Source organism: Ascidiella aspersa, chromosome 4 (genome assembly GCF_963924565.1).
Source record: "Ascidiella aspersa chromosome 4, kaAscAspe10.2, whole genome shotgun sequence".
Classification (NCBI taxonomy): domain Eukaryota; kingdom Metazoa; phylum Chordata; class Ascidiacea; order Phlebobranchia; family Ascidiidae; genus Ascidiella; species Ascidiella aspersa.
The window spans coordinates 32,984,322-33,005,932 of NC_139450.1; the positions used below are offsets into that span (position 1 = coordinate 32,984,322).

The following is a 21,611-nucleotide window of genomic DNA, read 5'->3' on the forward strand; positions in this document are numbered from 1 at the left end:
TCAGATGAAATCGTAGGCGCTTTCGTCTTGCTGATTTTTGCTCGAGTGTTGGTAATTACTTCCCTGTGGTCTGGATGCTTGGTTGTGGTTTGGTCTGTAAGGGTTGCCAACAATTGGAACTTCGTAGTTTCTGAAATTTAAACGAAGAAAATAGTGCCAACTGCCACAACTGTGTAACAATTCATCAAAAGTATAAAAATTCAAAGCAAATGATTACGAAGGAAATAGTGTTAGGTGTCACAACTGTGTAACAATTGTTTAAAAGGGCTAAAAGTGAAAAATGTTAAGCAAATGAGGACGTATAGTAATTGGTTTAACGGGTTCATCAATATTTTTTCCTAAAGGGCCGGATACCTGTTAGGATTTTTAATCGCGGGCCGGATTTAAATTTCTGTCGAACTTCATTGACTGGATTGTCGTTAAAGGAAGGAAATATAAATAACTATGCAGTAAAATCTGTAGCGAGCTTTAATAAATTGTCGTAACGTTTAAAATGTCATTGAAATTTAGTTTTAAATTGCATCGGAAAACATTTTAAATGAACTTCGTTTTCATTCAGAAAATTGCAGCGAGCCTTAATGGCTTTAAACTAATAATTCAGTTGCATATTTATGCGCTACATCGAAGGATAACCTCAGTTTTCGTAGGTTGCTTGTTTTAGACGTACTGTTGTTATGACGTAACTTTAAAACAAATTTTCAAGTGCGTTTAAGTGGAACTTACCCAACATTCTCAACTTGACCCGGAATATCAGCATCTTTGTTGAAATGAACTGAAGGTTCTTCGGATTCTGTAACAACATTGCTATAGTTACTTCATACAACAACAAACTCATTATGTTTTTATACGTTGGCGTGGCAATTAACGAATAAACTGGACAAAATACCAGGGCTGCGGAGTCGGACTCCGGACTCGACGGAGTCGGTTTGTTCTCATAAAACTACCCGAGTCCCGAGTCCTACGTGCGCATGCGCAGTACCAAATTTTTTTAACTCAACTGGAAATTGTGAAGGTGGAATAGCATATGGTGGAATATTTTCAAACAATGTATTGTGAGTGAATGAATTATACGACACCTCAATCAGTGGATTGCTGAATTTCAACGTTATTTTAGTTACGTAAATTGGTGAAATACTGGCTATAGAGTGCCGGATTCGGAGTCCACAAAATCGCACATTTGACCGGAGTCGGACTCGGGAGTTGAGAGTCGGACTCGGGTTTATTTTTTCGGCTGGAGTCGGACTCGGGTTTATTTTTTTCGGCCGGAGTCGGACTCGGGAGTTGGACTCTGGTTATTTTTAACCGACTCCGCAGCCGTGCAAAATACGACCCAACAAGCCATTTGTTCGGCTGATTTTTCATAAACTTGTTCAAAACAAAAACACAGGCATAAATTTTTTAATTATTTTTATCTGTTTTTTACTAGAATATTTCATTGAACAATTTACTCTTGTCACACCCTTACATATTACTACTCTAAACTGACTAAAACTTACCCTTTTCTTTGAAGCAAAGAACCTGGAAATACTTCAGGGCTACGATAACCAAAATGACCAGCGATATTATGAGCAGGATACTGACAACAAGCAGCGATGATAGAGGCACAGAAGTGTTGGCTTGTGGGGGAGGGACTGCCGATGTTAAGCCACATAACGAAGTACTTGGCGCTTGTGGAATTCTTGCGCTGACTCGAACAAGGAAGTGCTGGCTTGTGTGGAACGGATGTCCCGAATTTATTGTGACGTTGTACTCGCCCAGGTCTGAATGTGAAGCCTAAAAATATGCAAAGCAAAGTAAACCGAATTATTAGATTTAACCAATCTTTATATTTTATTCTATGTTTCTAATTTAAAAACTAAAATTCCCATTTTTTTTGCCAAATATACGCATTTTTTTCGCAATACGTGCGATTGGACCTTATTTCAGCTGCTTATTTGCGCACGAGTTGACTTAATAACAACACGGGGATTGATTGTTTTATGGGTTTTTATGAACTCTGAAATCCCTAAAAATTTCCAAACCCTTATTCCACCCAGTAACTTAACTAAACAGCACACCAAAATGTGTTAGAATTGTTTGCATTTTTTGAAAGAAAAGGCAATGGATCTTTGTATTGTAACAATAAGATTTTACTTACGTTTCTAAAGTGGATTACGACTTTGTTCAAATGATCCTCATACGTTTTGTAGATGTTTTCAATATTTTGATCTAGACGTAGCAACTTTGTTTGCGACTAGTTTTATTATATACAAGTTTTATAACTTTATTTCATACCATGTTTGGTGACGATGACAGCACTAGAGCCTGAAATTGGTGGATTTGATTCAAATCCAATCTCCATATATCCATCGTGGTAAAGTAGAATAGATCGTTCGTATACCTTGTCAATAATCGGGGGATCTGTTTAGAAAATACGAATTAAACACAAAACACTTAAATTAAAAGAAGTTTCGTAGTTGTGTTTGCTGCAGTAAATTTCTCGGCTTTCTCGGTGACACAAAAAACTTAATGGCTGTCGTCTTGTTTGTAAATGAGTTATATATATTGAAAAAAAACTTTCCAGAGAAATAATTCTCTTTTTTAATAAACCGACTCAATTCAAATTCAAGTCAATTTGGTTGATTTTAAAATCATATCTTTACTTTTACTATCTTTGCAACTTACAAAGTATGTTCAGTTTTACCGATCTTTGATAACTCTGCTGTGACGTAACAGTGCTTTGATAACACGTCACTATCCGATTGTTATCCGCGTTCGAGAAGTAAACATAAGCCCACGCCATCTGTGTGACGTAACAGTTCAATAAACAATAGCATGTTCTATTTCAAAGCACACACGACACGTATTCTTACCTTTGTGCCATTCGATTTAACTTTTTCACCCCCTAAAATCGTAACTTTAGCCATTGTTTGATTGATGACGTCACAAAACATAAGTACTTTTACTCCTTGCTTGAATGTTTGGACGAGATTGCCTTTTGTTAAATCGAGAAACCAACCTGGAATCATAGTAGATGGTTGGTAATGATAAAAGATAATGTAGGTTTTTAAAAGTAACTTCAAGCAATCCATCAACAATTTCCTAATCCAATGGTACTTTTTTGTGGCGTTATTCCTGGTCATAAAAACATTTAATTTACGACATAAAACAATTAATCATTAAACCTCCTGTTGAAACCCAGCCGAATCTTGCGAAGTGCGAAAAAAGTGCGTTTATTTAGCGTCGACCAAACTTTTAATTTAAAAGTATACGTGCCACATTAGCAAATAACATTTACATATTGCTCAAAATAACAGTAATTATAGTGCAATGGCCTGATTGCCCACCCTGAATTTGTGCCTTAAGACGGTTTTAACAAATCTTACCATTCCAGCATTGTGGTTTTTGCCCAATCCACTTCGCTCTAGCTCCACATGTGAGGTTAAAGTTTCTCCCAATAACACTTCCATTCACATTATCAACAAACACAGTGTTGTTGCACTGAACAGAAGCCTGGTCGTTGTATCGGAACTGTTGCGTAGTTTTAGCGTCAACTATATCATCAGGCTTCGGACAATCTGGTAAACCAAATGTGAAAATGGATTAGCATATTTTTAGGAAATGTGTGCAGCTAAAAACAATTAAGCGAATAATATTTTCAAAGAACTTGAACTGCGGTCTTTTGTACCAGTTTATTTCTAGAAAATCTAATTTCGTTTTTTGTGAAATTCATTTAGGTTTTATGTAAATAACATTAAGTTCGCTATTTTGTTGCCATATCTGTGTTAAACACATCGACTATTAATTATCATTAATATTTAACTTACGTTTAAGTTGTATCGGTGATGTAGTTTCACATCTATAAGTTAGACCATCAGCGCTAATATTATGGCCGTCTATTAGGTCTGGCTTGAAGAAGGTCATAGTCAAGTTGTACATCGTTGAGTTCAGCACATTTTTAGAAACATTAGCGAGGGTTGCATTGTAGTTGCTAACACCACCGAAAGAGGACACGAATGCTAATATTGTGATTTCGCCAAATTTATTTAAATAAAGTCGTACATCGTAAATTCCACTGACATTTGATACAATCACAACCGTGATATTCGGAACACCAACAGCCCAAGTGAGAGATTCCAAATCTTTGTTGTCTTCAGAATAAATTGAGAAACAAGAGGCTGTCAAGTAAAGATGAGTTTACTTGATTTAATACATTTGCTTTGCTTAAAAAATGACGTTTTCAAACTAAACGTGTTGTGAGAATATATTAAAAAGTATGCTGCATCAATATGAATGCTATTTCTTAAGGTTTCATTAACTTTAATTGCCTTTTAATGCAGTTTAATATTCGTAAATTAAATTTCCACCTAGAATGATTAAATAAACATCGTGGTAGGCTAGCTAAACTTTAGTGTTATGATTCATATCAACTGTATACGACATGCACTATAATTATTTAACTGTTTTAAAATGTAAACTTACTTTTTATAGTTTGAACCTGCATAATAAAGCTCACACTAATAATCGTAAGTAACAGAATGATAAACATCTTTCAGTATTTCTCCAAACCCAGCTAATACTTAGGCTACACAGCAACTATATAAGCATTGTCTGTACGGTGAGATACCTCACATATAGAATTATATCATAACCACTGACCTAAGCAAGATAGTTTTTGGAATAGGCCTACATAAAGAGGCAGTTTATCGTGGGTTGTGGCTTGCGTGCAAAAATAACAACAACCTATATCTTCTATTCAGGCGTTTTAAAAAGCATTTGTAATAAGCTAAAGGTAAGATATCTTCGCACATGTATTCTATCACTTTTTTAATTTCAATGGTTGGTATTAAAATACTTTCTCGGAAATCAAATTTCTACTATCGTGCCGGGAAAGTGGAAAGAAATTGTTGGCAACCAACCAGAACACACAAGTAAGATACGAGTGGGAGATCCTTCTCTTGTTGAAACCTCCCTTCACTACTTCTAGATCCGTTCACTAAATGTACGGTATATAACAAATAGATATATACTAATTTTCTATTGAATAAGTAATAACTTATAACCATTCCGCATTAAACTTTGGTCATAATGTTCTGAATGTACTACAAAACTTTGTTTATTGCGCAATGATTAGAACTTATTACATCATATTTTACATTTCAATGGCGAAACCTTCAGTTTCATCTTAATTTGGTGTTGATATAATAAAACTCGCCGGTCTACGCTAAATTATAGTTGATATGATGATACCAAATAAATCATAAACAATATATATATCTGACAAATTTGCCGAAAAAAAGACAAAAGCTACCACAAGGACATATAGAAGAAATCCTTTTTGAATTATCAAATCCAACATTAAAAGAAACGAGTTGTCAGGCAAAATCGTGAAACGCCCTTCTTTAAAATAAAGGCAAACAGATGACGAAACGCCGGGCTGCTAAGTCTAAAAAGATACGACTTTTACTTTATCTTTCTTTTATGTTTGCTAATCTGTGTTTACAGTTTTTTAGATTCAACATGACGACACAATATTTCTGCGAAGGTTATTCGTCTTCTAAAAACAATTTTATTTTTCTTAGAAGCTTAGAAGATCTTAAAAAATAATGTAACGACATAACTCAACAAAAGACTTCACCAGGGCAACAACATACAAGAGAATAACCATCAGAAGATACGCGTTAAAAAGCGACATCAACCCTAAGAAAATAAAAGCCAATAGTCCAACTGAAATGCAAGCCAAAGTAAACCAAAGCACCACAAACCCAGAAAGAAACCATAACCAAGTCAACAAAGGACCTATATATTATCGTGGAATGTGCAGCGTTCGCTTTTATGATTTTTAAAAATATAAAAAATATGGGTAGCATATATTTATTTTGTTTTATAACCAAAAGTTTTTATTGTGATTTTTTGCCTATACACAGAAAAAAAGAGTATTGCTATATACTTGTCCTCGACATTGAACCTAACTTTGTGTTATTAAAAAAATAAAATGCATTTTGCGTCGTTTACGTGAAACGTTGTAACTATAACAATAATATTTAAATTTAAATTTCAACAAGAATCAACCAACAAACGAAAGTTTAAACGCAGATTACTTCATATCGAAAAAGTAATTTTTATTCATTTCTTTCGTGCCCCACACTGAGTATGTTGACAAATGAGTGTGTTGACTTTGTGCAGTGGCGATATCGTAGCTGGTTAGGTTTATGCGAGGCGCGATTCTTACTAGTTAAATTAAAAAAAGATAATATTAGTTGTTATACGACCCATTACATTCTAGACATCAAAAGGAGTGTTAAAGAGTATTTGTTGAAGTTTTTAGTGAACTATCATTTGCTTCAAACTGTGAAAGCTGCTACTGCAAAAATTTAGATGCGAAGAACAATAGAAACGAAATAAACAAACTTTACATTCTCACTGTCTGCTTCCTCTTACTAAGAAACTAAGCTCGTTGTCTGCAACCAACAAACGAAAGTTTAATCGAGGATTACTTAAAAGAAAATTTAAGGTTTGAAGATGTCTTCTTCAAGATCTGACGAGTCGTGCTGGAGGTCTTCGGCAAGCCTTGAACCTTGTGCTACAGGAGCTCGTCTGATCTAAAGAGTTAAGCAACTTCGAGCTTGGTTTGTACTTAGAAGGGCGATTGGAAGAAGACCACTCGTAGATGGAAGTGTGATTAAGGTTGGTTGCAGTTTGAATAAATTTTGTGGAGGAAGGAGGATGTTATGTTACTAAATCGTAACGAGCACAAATTGCAGAAAACGGTTTTGTTTTTTCATAAACCATTTTCTAGACATGCATCCGCCTATTTCTGTTTGGCAGACCACCGTACCACAAACATCGCGCCTACTAATTGCAACTCTAAAAAACACTACTAAAAAAAGTTAAAAAAGGACTCTCCGAAATAATCTAACTAAACATATTTTAGAAATAAACAAGTTTTATAATTTAAGAAATTTTTAGCGAGCCGAAATATTGGCAGTTTGTCCAAACACACTTGGAGAAACCGCGAAATATCATTTATTCATTCTGAAGTCATTTTCTCAAAAACAGTAGCGTTTGTGGATTCTGAAGATTGGTGTTTAAAAGACTTCTGGTAAATATACACAATTCATCTTAGGGGAATTAAAAAAAAACAATTTCCCAAAACGAGCTGATTTCTAAACAGGTTGACGATATGAAGCTTATCGCAGCCTACAAATATTTATAAGAACGAGATTTGTCCGTTTGATATAACGCTTAACTATTTGTAATGGCGCATTTCACATCATCAGTATTCCCTATCTTATAACATAGCGCTATATCGGCAAAATTGGCCAATTTCGACGCTCATATACCAGCGATTTTTTTCGAAATTTTTTCGACCTGCTTCGATTTGGCTGAAATTTTCACAGTAGATGAGCTAGGACAATATGAATCTAATGGTGCCACTCTTATAGTCCAATTCTTTATAATTAACGAGAAAATATACATTTTTAATAAAAAATATTCGAAAAAACGCGATTTTGGGTAATTTTCAAAAATCGACCTTCTCTGATTTGGATGAAACTTGGTGTGTAGATGCGCCTTGGGTGTAGAAACAACATGGTAAAGTTTCAGCCTCCTAACAACTAAAATAAATCCAAAAATCGACTTTAAAGATTTTTCGATTTTTTTTAATTTTTTTGGAATTTTTAGAAAAAAATACCCCCGGGAATTCCCCGGCCAGGAAAATCAAGATTTTTTTTCAATATTTAACAACAGATAATTTCATTCAGTATTCATCATTCAATCTGACAACATCAGATTTCCTACGTGTAGTTCACATAGATTAATTCACCGCCAAAACCTACAGCAATGAAGCAACAAGTGACAATGAGCACTTAACCGAGTTGCCAAATAAATTCCCATCCAGTGAAGCTCTTAACGGGAGCAATTTGCTGCGCCCAAAAGCCACAAGTCGGGTGTAATTAGCTGGTTACAATGCAAAAGCTTTATGTTAAAATAAAATCATAAACTGCGTGATAAAACTTTCGTTTGTTGGTCGAAAGTGTAGCAATAATTAATTGAAATACTGTGTCTTCTTTTTTTTGATGCATTAGATAAATTGTGATTAATTCAAAGTAAACCATCTGGTGAATTCAGGCCAAGATAGTTACAAACAAACCTCAGCTTACAGTTACCTCCAGTTTGTTTCAAAACGAAGTGCATTTTTTTATTTCAACTAGCTAAAGAACGTAAAAAATATTTTTTTAGCAATGCTGAACTTGCTGATAGATTAAGTAAAAGTGAGCGTTTTGGCTAAGTTTTCTCCATTGGCCAAAAAGAGGCCGCAATATTAGGAACAAGGTTAGAGTAATGATCTAAGCCCAGTCCTCTGACAACCTGTTTCCACTAGTGAGCAGCTACTCACGGAGGTAAAGCTAGCGCTAAACTGCGTATGACAGGTTCTTTGTTTGTGCTAGGTTGAGTATTAAGTAATTAAAGAGGTAAATGTTTCGACCTTTTGTTTGTGGTGGTGGTGGATAAGTTTAAGTAAGCAAGTAAGTATTCGGTTGTTATGGGTCCCCGTTTTAAAATTTAGTTATGCTGCCCCCAAAAAACAAGTTTCCCGAAAAAAGGCAGGATTCTACTCAATCATGTAAGACTCAACAAGGCCCACTAACATCACAAACAAAAGCTTAATATGTTTACCTTCTGCCTTGCTCAGTTTTAACTCGGGCTTAAACGAAACCTAAACGTTTAAATATATTTTTTCATAGTTATTATGTCAAAGTTTGCTTTAGCGACAGGAAGTTTAGTTACCTCCAGTTGTTAACCTATTTTTTAATAATATTATATTTTATGTAGAAATGACTGCGTTGGTTGGCAAATTATCGCGGAAATTCCAATGTCAATTCGGTATCGGATCGTCTCAGATCTGATATTATCGGACATCCTATTAACACTCACTTGGAAAACATGCCGCGAGTTGGAAAAATTAAACCAGCGGACAAAGAAAAGTAATCCAGTTACAGGAACGCCAAAATATTTAGTTAAACTCATATTCAGCTCACATTTTAAAACTTCATGTCGGATTTGCCTACATTTGTATCGATTGTGGGGAATAACCACTAATCAAACTAGAAAGTCAATCATGCGTAACATCGGTTCGGCAAATTTATTTTATTGTTTTTATGAAACATAGTGCGAGTTAATTTCCATCGAGAAAGTAAAACAAAAAAAGTTCTTTACAAAGTAGCGGCCAAAGTTTGGTTGTTGATCGCTTTGGCGTGTTTGGAAACTGGTATATGATGCTAGGGCCGTTTGTTTCGATCAAGCTGTCTACATATTGTCTAGCGCGTTATAGCTCATAGCTGCCTGATTTTGTTTGTAACCTGTTAACTATAAACTGCACTTTTTCTTTACTATTATTGCTTTTATCGTGCAATAAAGTAGTTGTTTGTTTTCTGTGTAGCTTAAGTTGCTTGTATTTCTTAAATGATTTTGTTCATATTTTTTTTCTTGCCATAATCTTGAGACTTTTTACGCTTTATATATGATCAATGAAAGATACACACACATATGTGCAGATTCTATTCTGTCAATCAATAAAGGATTTTCATGCAAGCTAAACCTGGCTAAAAAACAACCCACCTCCGGTGAAGTTAAAAACGCATGACCTTCACCATACCAAGCCCAGCGCGTTTTATAAAGTTGTTTTGTTCGCAGAATTTCCTGCCTGTTTTTTTAACCTGTATGGTAACCAAATAAATAATTTGTAAATGTTTTTAGGTGTAGGTCGTATAAGCGCATGCATATCAAGATCGGAGTGTTTACTTTTGTTTTTATGAAGTCAGATGTGCGTTTGTTCCAGAGTGGATTTTACTGGATTTATTGTGGGTTAAGTCTAAGTAGGCACTACTGATTTCTCTGGAAAATATTTTGACCAAGTGTTAGGCATGATAAGGTATGACGACTGACGTATTGCTAATTGCAGCTATTTCTATGGGTTGGGGTGGGTCATGTATTATTATATTTATTTTCCTAGGCCAATGGATGCTTAAAAAGTACAAGTAGCTGCATGTTTTGTATGAATCATTAGTTTCAATATTGCCTCCATACTTGCATTGTAAGTCATAATGTGAGACATTGAATGTAAAAACGTTCTTAGTGTTAACTGTTTTCTCAAGCACCTTATTGCGTGGCTAATAACAAATGATAAGTAGGCCTATATGTATAAAAAGGTTGGTGAAAGTAAGATGTTATACGCAAAATATATTAGGAACCACTGAACATTCGATGCTCTCTTAAAACTCTTGAAAGATAAACTTTTTTGCAACAAATTCCACAAATAACTACAAACTTCTCAGATTATCTTCTGTTTATTTCATTTACCTATTGTTAATTGAGTTTAAGGCCAAAACTTTTTTAATTTTTCGCCACCTAAAATCTTCCAGTTAAAAATTCCTGCAGACAATCAATCTTACAATTCTGATAAATATAATCATTAATCAATCATAGCAATTTCTCAGTCTTGTCGTTTCATTTGGTACGGACACGAGAAAATGAGAGTAAAACGAAATATAAAACGTTAAAAAGTGGTTGCACGGTGGCAGCACAGCGCACGATATTGTCACACCGCTTCATGCAAAGATAAATAACAAGAGTTGAGCCGAAGTATATGTTTGTGTTAATAGGGTGAGGCATTTAACTAAAACACAACGAAATAACGAACGAACGAACGAACGAACGAACAAACATAGTTACTAGGGATTTCCGATACTTGACATTTTATTTGGATACCAATACCCAATATTTTTGACAAAAAGGTATTCTCAAACGAGAAAAAAAGATGAAATTGAACGTTCAAAGATTTTTTCCAGGTTTTTCGGCGGAAATTTTCTTGCGCGATAAGTTAATTTAAATCGAATTGTTAACTGACCTTACAAGGTAATGGCTAATTTGTATCTCAAATCATGGCTGAAAAGCCCATTTTAAATTGGTATCGGACGAGTACCGATACTACCACTTGGTATCGGGTATCGGCTTCGATATTATCGAAAATCCCTAATGGTTACATAACGAAATAACGAAGATACAGTCGTGCAATTGCTACCTCTTTGAAAAAGAGCAACGCAGTGGGTAAAACCTTTACAAACACAAGATTATTGCCAGTTGTACCGATTATATGAAGAGCGTACAGAGTAGGGTACAGAAATAGTTTAACAATATGAAATATTTCGTTGAAATAGTGACGGTTCAGCTGTAAAAACAAATACAACTTGCAAAACAATATTACTTGGAAAGTTTTTTTTCATGCACAGGTTTATGTATTTTAATAGAAAATCTTGGAAGTCAACTGTCAATCACAAATAAGGTAAAAACAGGTTGTTTTACTAACAAGCTGAAAAACCTATTAATAGCGGAGTAACATAATTGTAAACAACATATTAGTGAAAAATTATCGGCGTTTTTCCACTGTTAGCACAAATCCAGTTGTTTTATGTTATTAACATACAAATATCGTTTCAATACAATAGAATACATCGCTCTATATGACAGCAATAACTTAACATGGACGGTTACATATCTAACACAGTGACAAACATACTATAACTTACTGCCACACACTAAGGACCCTATAAGGTCATAGGGAGATAATGGTTTGCCTACTTAAAAAATGTACCAAGAGTAGGTTTAGATATTTGAAGAGGTCATTTTTCAGCGGGAATCAGCTTCAGTGAACATTTTGTTAAATCTAACCTAGCTTTGAGATTTCAAAATAAAAGGGTTTTTCAAATAAAAGTGTTTTTGATGCCCATTTTTTACATGGAACTCCTATAAAGAGGTTACGGGCAACCGGGTTGGCATAGTTTTCAACTTCAGGAGTTTACGAAGTCTGAATTTAAATCTTTTCAATATTTTATCTACCCTGGAAATTTGAGTTTATTACGTACCAACCATATAAGAGCTACTACAAAATAAACATTTGGCTGTTTAGTAAAAAAATGCAAAACTATTTATATTTTATGTGATTTTCATAAAACTGCATTAATACAGAATGTCCTATGGACATAAAAACACCCCAATCGCATGTCTGTATAGCGACTAGGTATCCCCAAATTATAACCGATACCTGAAACATAAAAGTATCGGTACTTGTTCGATACTAAGGTGGTATCGATGACGACCCGATACCAAATTAGGAATTTTTAAATTTGGCAAGCGACCCAAGAGAAAGAATATGAAAAAACGTATATCGGCTGTTACATCGAGGTTATAAATATGATAAAGGTGACTGAAATGACCAAGTGAGACTTTTCATACTTGGTCGCTTGTCACGTGAGAAAAAGTAAAGCTGCAGGGAATAGGAGGTTTTAGAAGAACGGCAAAAAAGTAGTGGCAGTGGTAACAAGTGAACATGCATGATATTGGTCAATTGCAAAATATTCGCAGTAATTATCAAGCACCATACAGAAACGAATATTTCTATTAAAGTGTGATATGCAGTTTCCGTATTTCCACATAAGATAAAAAGTATTAGCTGCAACACTAAATTTTAAACCACAAGTTAAAACGAACGAGGCGCATTTTTTAAACAAAATCTAAATTTCCTGTTCGAAAATCCACCTTGCTTCTACAATACTTTTGAGAAATTACTTGCTTGTTGTATAAAGCACAGCTACAATGCCTGGCATAGTATCAAAATAATTGCTACTGGGGTCGGTTAACTTGCTACAAGACCAGTCACTGCAAATGCACGACATCAACAAGAAAAGTAAGAACATACGTACATTATTACTTTTTAAGGGACGGTATGGGAATACGGGAAGGGCTGTTAACACTTAACGCATGTGTAGTGCAGTGTTTCTCAACCTATGGGTCGAGACCAAAATTGGTTGGTTGTTTGTTTGATTTGGTTGGATCACCGACTGCAGTAGTTTTGTGGTTAGATTTATTGTGATTGGCTCTAAGCAAGATTTCTCCGAAATTTTGTGGACAAAATTCGAAAACACGGCTCTTGATAATTAAATTTGAACTTTTCTAATGCCTAAGTTGGCTTACAAAAAATTCAGTGAAGATAATTGTGTCGCCAAAGCTTTGCTTTTATAATAATGGTTAGTATACGGGTAACCGCGAAAAAAGGTTGAGAAACCCTGCTATAGGGAGCGAATGCTGGCCATACATCAGTCGTTTGTCGCTCTGCAGAATATAACACAGGGGAAAATGGTAGAAGGTAAAAGGTCCAAAAAACACGTGATTATGGCAAACCAATAATGCAAATAACTTCTAAGACCCCAAAAACCCTAACTTGCAAAAGAAAATACTTTAAAAATTGCACTGAGGCAATAAAAAACGGCTGTATCAGTTCAAAAGACGCAGTTTAAAAGCAAAACTGCCGAATGTGAAAGAACATATGAAGTAATCTGTATGCACCAGGCAAAATGTGTACACGCTGTCTGCTAGAAAGCCACAGTGCGAAGGAACCACTGACCATAGAAGTCCTGGAAAACAAGCTGGACCTAACAACACGCAGAGTAAGAGGGCAAGATTAAACGGGAAGTACAACCTATGGCCTACTGCAAATACTGCAAACCAGGGCCTTACGCCGAAGATTTTCGCGTGAAATGGCTAAAATTAGCCAGTGACGTCATCTGGGTATCAAATAATGCAGGCCGAGTGAATTTACAAGAAATAGCTTTCTGGTGTTTCTTTTTCACAATTTTGCTCCAAAAAATTTGGCGTGAATCTTACAAGTTATGGAATTCAGTCGGGAGCCTTGAGCTAAAAATACAGTCGGTAACGGACAAAGGGGTCTCCCTGGTTGTGGAACTCGTGGCGTTCGAATAACAAAGAAAAACTTTTGAACAAAATTGAAGTCGAGAAATGTTTTGTTCGTAAGCTTGATCGCGGCAGTTTAAAGTTTGAACAAACTGCAACAGATTGAGCAGGAACCGCTGGATTTATACCTAAACGCTCCCAAAACATGGAGATATGGAAAAAACTACACTTTGGGCACAGAAATCCTAAACGCTGCTCAAAAAGAAGAATTTTTTGAGATTTTTGTCCAAATCGGTATGACGTCACCTCCTGCAAAATCCGTCAAAGGTCACCACGTTGTTACGTCATCATCGCAGTCGTAACGTCACCAGAATGTCAGCAGGTGTAGGAGCGAACCTGCGCATCGCTGCTGGGCGCAGGCGTCGCCGTGGCAACGGTTGTCGTGGTTACAGCGGCGAGCGGCGAAAGTCCTTGGCAACCTGAAAAAATAAAAGTTGCGATTTTTTAGTGTTTTATTTTTCATTGTGGTAAAAAAGCACACGAACCAAAATTGTAAAAAAATTAAACGTGTCAGTACTGGAATGCTGTCAAGGTCGAAGGTCTTTCTTGCGGAACTACTGCGCTCTCAGGTAAGTTTGTTGCTTTTGCTTAGGTTTAGCCAATTATTTATATGCTCTATAATAGTTAATGATTATTTACCGAAGAATACCTGTATTTTTTTTAAACGCAAGCCTGTTAATTTAAATCCTTATTTAAAATTATAGGTCATCGAAGTAATGCTAAACTGGCGATATTAAACGTTAGAGCCTCCCGGAAAACTGTTTTAACTACAGACTTGGGTAAAAATTGCTTCATTCAAAAACTCCCAAGTTTTCGCGCTGAAATGTAAAACGACAGGTCGATGAACGATTTGGTTTGCGTGCTTTTGCATCACAATAATACGTCAGTGCTGTAGGGCAGTCAATGACTTAATTCAAGTAAACTAAAGTTAATGTTATAAAATACTTTGCACACGAAATAATCTGAACACAAGTATTTCTGGTAAATTGTCTTAACTTAACATAAGTCAATTAAAAGGCGGTTTTGACAACTTTGCAACCTGGAAAATTATTAGTATTTTTATTTTTTTTACAATTTAAAGCGGTACAAACTCTGCCAGCGTTTGGCTGCGGTTTCCTGCGATGAATTGGATTTCAATCAACAAATTACAAAGTTTAGTACAGTGGTTATTAAACATGAATATCATCACTGGGAAAGCTTTTTAGAGCTTAATGGTGAAAAGTGGGTTTATATTTAGCCATTTTGAGGAAAAAAACTAATACCAACTCAAGACTTATTTCCGTTTTCCGTTCTGTTCTACAATTCTTTTCTTCAAATTGTTTATAATTTAAAAATTAATTATAATTAAGAATATTTAAATTTGAATTATTTAGCTATTCTTATGGTATTTCCTTTTTTTAACTTAAAATTTGTTAATTTTGAAGACAGGTTGTACTTAGGCAACGAAATAAAACGTTTAGAAACAAGCTTAATACATTATGGGCACGAGCAAGCATTTCAAGCGTAACACAGGCAAGCAAAACATGTTTAAAACTAAAATTACATCTAAAAAGCAAAATCTTATTAATTACGACTTAAGCATCAATTAAATAATTAATTTGAGGTCGGCTGAGCCACTACCTGTTTGTCGACCAATCGCATGCTGACACGCCATCCTAGTGTCATCTATTCTTCTTCTTATTGGTTCCTGAACATGCAAAGCGTATGACGTCAAAATGTTACGACATAGAAACGTTATGCTGCGATGCAACGATCATTCAACAAATAAAGCTACAACGATGTGGAAAGTTTGCTGATTCGTTTACTTTCTTGGTATGGGCAAGAATTAATGTTTTATCAAATTAAAAAAAATGGTAAGTAAAATAAATTAAAGAAAATTGAAAAAAAGGAAATTGAAAAAAAAAAAAAGATATAAAAAAAAAACGAAACTACCAAAGAATTATAAAATAAAAAAGCTATTACTTGGAAAACAGCTTTATTTTTTGACTTAACAACTGGTTGTTTTTTGTTTTCACAAAACAAACACTAAATATATTTTCGTCTAACTTTGCAGGCGAATATTGAAGTAAATAGCTCAGCAAAAAGTCCACAAAAACAAGGTATTTTGGCAGGCAAACCACATTAAAGCATAAAACTAAAATAAAATAAACAAGGGCATTTACTAAAAATAATGGCACATGCCATAGCAGTAGCAGCGCCGCGTATAATAAAGCAGTAATTATCTGCGCTTAATTTGCGTCGTTATGATATGATTAGGGATGTTTTTAAAAGCATTGGAAGGGTTGTAACACACAAAAAGTTTCGTTATATTCCAAATATTTAACGAACTCAAGATAGTTTGAAAATGAATACCAACGTCAATGACTTCATCTTGATAAAGACATTTCGATACGCACTTGTATCATTATCAGTTAATAAGTTAAATTCAACCTGTTTTTTTATATCTTTAAGATAGGATTTATAGAACCATATTTATTATTCACCTAAAAAATGCCATAAAATAGAATTTCGACCATCGTTAGTTAAGGTGGAAATTTTTTTAACCTTGTCTTGTAGAAAAACAAATTGTCTCTATCTCATTGATTTTTACGCATTTAAACCTTTAATTCTACCCTAAAAACGCCTCCTGGTTGCCCAAACCATCCCTGACAAAAAAAAATTGCCTTTGATTCATTACAAAACGCCTCTAGGAAAAAAAACCCAAATTAAAAAAACAAAAATAATTGATTTTCCACAAAACCTCAAAATCCTTTTGAAATCGAAATTTCACATTTTACAAAAACAAAAATCATTTTATCCCTAAAAATGACCCCACTTTCTTCCACCCCAAAGTCGCAAGATTCCCTTGAAAACAACAAAACACCCCAACCGGTGGGAAAGCCCCTAATTTTACCCACCTTCTGTTCTCCTGCCCCCTGTTTCGATCACGTGGTGTGGGGGGCGAAAGGGGCTGGCGGGGCGCAGGGAGGACCCCCCGAAAACAGGGGTACTTCCGTGGTTCTCGAGTCGCTGCCCCACCGCAGCAGAATCGGAGTTAACCCCTGCTAATGTGGACGGTGAGGTGGTGACCACTGAAGCGCGGCCTTTCTTCTTGCGCCAAGATGGACCTCGGCGAAATCCTTTCCCGTCAGCCTGTGGTAAGCGGTGTTTTAAAATAAATAAAAAAGCTAAAGATATAGTAACCGTCCGCCTGTGATTGTAAAAAAATAGTAAATCTTATGTATGTTTATAGCATTTTAAAGATGTTCTATCGTGAAAATTAAAAAAAAAATCTTGTAAAACAATCAAAAAATGCCGTTAGCCTGTGGGTAAAGTAGTAAATGTATATATAAAAAAAATAATTAAATACTCGTAGCCATCAGCCTGTGTTGAAAAATATAAACTTATGTATGAATATAATATAATGCACTTATATAATACAGAGTTAAAGGCATGAGCTAAAAACCCCTATAAATGTAGAATAAATATCAAAAGCCTTTGCCGTCCGCCTGCGGTAAATGGTTCTTTTTTACTATTGCAAAATTTTAATAAGTAACATTTCATTTACTATTTTATTATTCTACTACCGTATTTCCACCTTACCTCGTCACCCTCTAATTGTCTTTCCGTGCCGAGAGCGATCAAGTTGCTGAACTCACGGTCGAGAATCTGACGAGCCTGGAACAAAAGAGAAAAATCAGTATTCCAAATAAATTAGGTTGGTCTCAGGTGCTTCATTAAAGAGGCTAAGAACCATTTACGTATCACGCTATTAACAGCCTGTGCATATTTAAATATGCTTTAACGGTGAGATTATACGGAAAAGGTTCCCTGTGCCGTTAATACAGGGCTAACCTACAATTTTATAAAAACAACATTAAAAGATTTTTTAAAGAAAATCAGTAGGTGTTTTAAAGACCTTAAAATTGGATAGCTCGAAGTTTTCTCATAGAACTCAAAAACAATTCAAGAAACATATGCACACACATATGTGTGCTAACAACTGAAATCTAGCCCTTTCTGAAGCTGATTTTTGACCAACGATTACGGCTTACATATCATTAGTATACCGAAAGCCATTGTAGACTCACCGAATCTGTCGATCAATGATGCAAGCAAGGCAGGCTAGAAAAACAACTAGCCTGCAGTGAGGTTTGAACCCACGACCTCCGGTTAGGCCGGGACCGTCGCTCTACCAACCGAGCTATGCAAGCTCAGAGAGAAGCGAGTCGAGAAGTCGAACAGTATAAAAGCCATGGTTGACACAATAACAAATATTTAAAAAATGTTTTTTAAACCACACTTACTAACACATAACTAACAGCTGCACATAAAATAAATTCGAAGATGAATCAAAGAATTCGGGAAAAACATAAGGATTTTCAAAAGACTTTTCAAAACGTAAATCAACTCAAAGAAATTTTAAGACTTTTAAAGTTTAAAAAATTTTGTCGCAATCCTGGAATATCAACAAACAAGCATTTACCTGTGAGCTCTTACCATTTCTAACCAGGGTACCATGTTCGGTTTAAATCAACAAACATTGGGCTTTTAAAATACTTTTTAATACGAAACCATTTCAACGACATATAAACATATTTAAAGTTTAAAAGACTGGTAAAAACGTACGTTAGCAAGGTTTATCAACAAAGTGTTGAGAGTCCATCAATTGGAGCCACCAATCATGGAAAGTTGACAATCACTGCACTCGCTGGTTTATATCAACGGCCACTCACCTGTGCATTTTGGTTTGATATCTGCAGCGCCAGCGCAAGGGTGTCAGAATCAAAGTCGCTATCGAGCGCTATAACTGCTCCGTGGATGCCAGAGTCGGCCAAGCGATGCGCGTATTCACGCAACCCAACCCCCTGCAACCAACGTATTACGCGCTGGTTGCTCCACACCAGAACGTCTGCAAGCCAAGGAGGTTTGTTACACATGGTTGCGTTAGGGATAATTCTAAGTTTAATGCAATAAAGCAAACATAAATATATTGTCGTCTGATCAATAGCAGTAGATTTTAAAGCAAATAATTTGAAAAAAAGCGTGTGCAAGGTTCGAACTACAGACCTTCGACACCTTGGTGACCGACTTCTGGCGTTTCTCAACCCTTTACGCTGAAACTTAAATACTAAACACTAAGTGTGAGTACAACAGAAAAGTTTAAACCAGCCAATTTTCTTCACTTTCAATTCTCTCGTAAATAAAAAATTAAAAAAATTAGTTCGAGATATACAATTGTATTGAAAAATAATCCTGTAACCATTACAACAGGGGTCGGCAATATTTGCTAGTCACAGGCCAAAGCGGAACTCAGAAAGGCTTATGCGGGCCGGTAAATTTCAACTGTGTAGACTTTATCCTATTATAACAACGGCAACTGGATCATGGATGGAACTAGGGTATTTCGCAATTTACACCCGATGGAGGAATAAGATTTATGCAAAGCGCAAAAAAATGCTTTTACGTTGTTGAAAAAGCCAAAAAAATATGACGAATGAAGTACGAGCAGTTTGTGAAATAGGCCGCGGGCCGCATGATTTGCGTTGGCGGGCCAAATCCTGCCCCACCGCACGTCAGAAGGAGATCCAAAGGTACGAACAAACTACCATATTGAGTTCTGGATGATGTTTGCCAAAGAAGCCAACCACTTATATATAGTTGGGTATACATAAACTGTTGCTACCAGGCATGGTAATATAAATCAAAAACAGCTCCTCTGGTAATTGTAATTGTTAACCAACGTTTCGGCAACCTATACAAGCCGCTTTCGTCAGGGTGACCCTGTTTTTGATTTATATAGTTGGGTATAATTGTGTTCTCACCTTTAACTTCGTCAGCCGACTCGTCCCTTCTTTGCTCGAGTTCCTTCTTGTTGTAGTTGAGCCGTTTCAAACTCAGGATTCCGAACTGAAGGCTCGACCTAAACACAACACAAAACACATTGAATAATAGATAAAGTTGGGCATTTAATCAGATTTTGACAACTGGAATGATAACTCGTGCAAATTCCTTGAATTTCGGTTGAAAAAGCAAAACAATAAATATAATTTTGGAGCATAATGATTGGAGGCAGACTTGGACAACTAGATAATTCTAGTTTTCTAATCCAATGAATTAGAGCAAAATGCGGCTAATTCTAATTCTAAAATAATTTGTGAAATGCTTGTTTGCTCTAATTCTAGTTCTAATCTAATTCGGATTTTACCAAAAATGCTACTTTGTCCAACGACATTCTTAGTCTCTTAGTTCAAACAAAGAATTTGAATTAAAACTCTTTGGTTTGAACTTAATTTTTACAGTCTGAAAAACATATGTTAATCTAAAAGACATGGAACTTAGCACAAATATATTGACCATTCACACTCTTACTAGAATAATACTCGATTTAAATGGAATTGATTGCAAATAATCAAATATAATTCTAATTCTAATCTAATTTGAGAAAACTCGAAATGATCTAATTCTAATTCTAATCTAGTTTTGAAAAACCGAAATGATCTAATTTTAATTCTAATCTAATTTTAAAAAGCTAAAATAAATCTAGTTGTCCAAGTCTGATTGGAGGTTCTAGTAAGACGGAACAAGAATTTCAAAGCCCATACAAAAGTAGGTATCATTTTGAACGTTTCGAATAAATCTTTACTCATTTCTAACGATAAATTTAATATTTTTAGATGTCGCTGAAAACTGTAAAATTGAATATAAGACATTCATTTAATTTAAACAAAATTGTCCAGTCAAATCACGTGTTTAAACTAAAGAATACAGAGCAAAAAGTATTTTTAATAACAGTTAAAGCCAAAGCGCATTTCCTGCAAGCAAGACAAAAAACATTTTTCATTCATTTGCCACTTAATGTCTTGAATAGCGCACCGCTTCGAACAAAAAACAGTCAGCAAGGTCTTAAACTTTTAATGTAAATGGACATTTCGCCATATAAAAAATGGCATCATCAGTTTGGTATGTGTTTCCACAAGAGAATCTTTCCCTCCAACAGAACACATAATGCCGACAATAAAAGTTCTAAAGTTCTATTTTTTTATATGGCGAAATGCATATTTGTATTAAAGTTTTAGACCTTGCTGACTGATTTTTGTTCGAAGCGGTGCGCTTCTCAAGCTTTTATTAATAAATTTTAGAACTTTTATCGTTGACATTATGTGTTCTGTTGGAGGGCAAGATTCTGTTGTGGATACACATGCCAAACGTTCATTTGCCACTTATTCCATTTATTCAAACATTTTCCCAAAACCCTTTAAACAGTGGTATCCTGACCTGTGAAATCCGTCGACCATCTTTAGGTGTTGTCTGAGGTCCTTCTTAGTGAGGTGGTCCAGCATACGGGCGTCCACCAAACACTCCATGAAGTGGGATCTGTACTGAGCCAAGCCAAGACTCGGAAGCCACTCGTTGCCGATCCATTCGTGGTTCATGTCGCCGTAAGCTAGCGTCTGTTCAACAAGAAGTAGTCGTTACTTTGAAGCACAATGGTTGGAGGTTGTAGTTAGAAGTAGAATGAATATCAAAGCCCATACAGAAGTAGGTTGCATTTTGTGAGCATTTCGAATTAAACTGAATATAACAGTTGGATGTTGTAGTTTGGCGTACAATAAATGTTAAATCGCATACAGAAGTAGGCAACATTTTGTAAGTCCAAGAAGACCAAATTCTAGATATATCATTAGATTATATAGTTTATTTAAATAACGGGGCAAATAAAAAGCAGATACGTCGTTATAATGACTTTTGCCGGAGTAACTGTGCGTGTAAATATGAATACAAATAAAGGTGGGCATATATGTATTTTTTACCCAAAAAAAAACATCCCGTATTTTACTTTA

The 21,611-nt window shown here is 35.4% G+C and overlaps 2 protein-coding genes across 2 annotated transcripts in view; both read right to left on the minus strand.

The window, feature by feature from the left end:
- LOC146157584 (uncharacterized) lies at window positions 1–4,483 on the minus strand. The gene is made up of 10 exons (XM_083388263.1): window positions 4,462–4,483; window positions 3,807–4,157; window positions 3,366–3,557; window positions 2,853–2,998; window positions 2,665–2,782; window positions 2,275–2,400; window positions 2,138–2,208; window positions 1,497–1,773; window positions 724–790; window positions 1–130 (listed from the first exon to the last, which is right to left on the minus strand). The coding sequence occupies exons 1-10, from the start codon at window positions 4,481–4,483 to the stop codon at window positions 1–3; spliced, it is 1,500 nt and encodes a 499-aa protein (XP_083244389.1).
- An 8,502-nt stretch (window positions 4,484–12,985) lies between these two features.
- Window positions 12,986–21,611, minus strand: part of LOC146157585 (liprin-alpha-1-like) — a 49,536-nt gene continuing 40,910 nt past the window's right edge. The window contains exons 28-34 of the mRNA XM_083387274.1: window positions 21,046–21,221; window positions 19,593–19,690; window positions 18,504–18,679; window positions 17,371–17,445; window positions 16,686–16,920; window positions 15,409–15,475; window positions 12,986–14,207 (exon numbers count right to left, since the gene is read on the minus strand). Coding sequence (XP_083243400.1) covers window positions 15,450–15,475; window positions 16,686–16,920; window positions 17,371–17,445; window positions 18,504–18,679; window positions 19,593–19,690; window positions 21,046–21,221 — 786 coding nt within the window. The 3' untranslated portion in view covers window positions 12,986–14,207; window positions 15,409–15,449. The remainder of the gene's footprint in view (window positions 14,208–15,408; window positions 15,476–16,685; window positions 16,921–17,370; window positions 17,446–18,503; window positions 18,680–19,592; window positions 19,691–21,045; window positions 21,222–21,611) is intronic.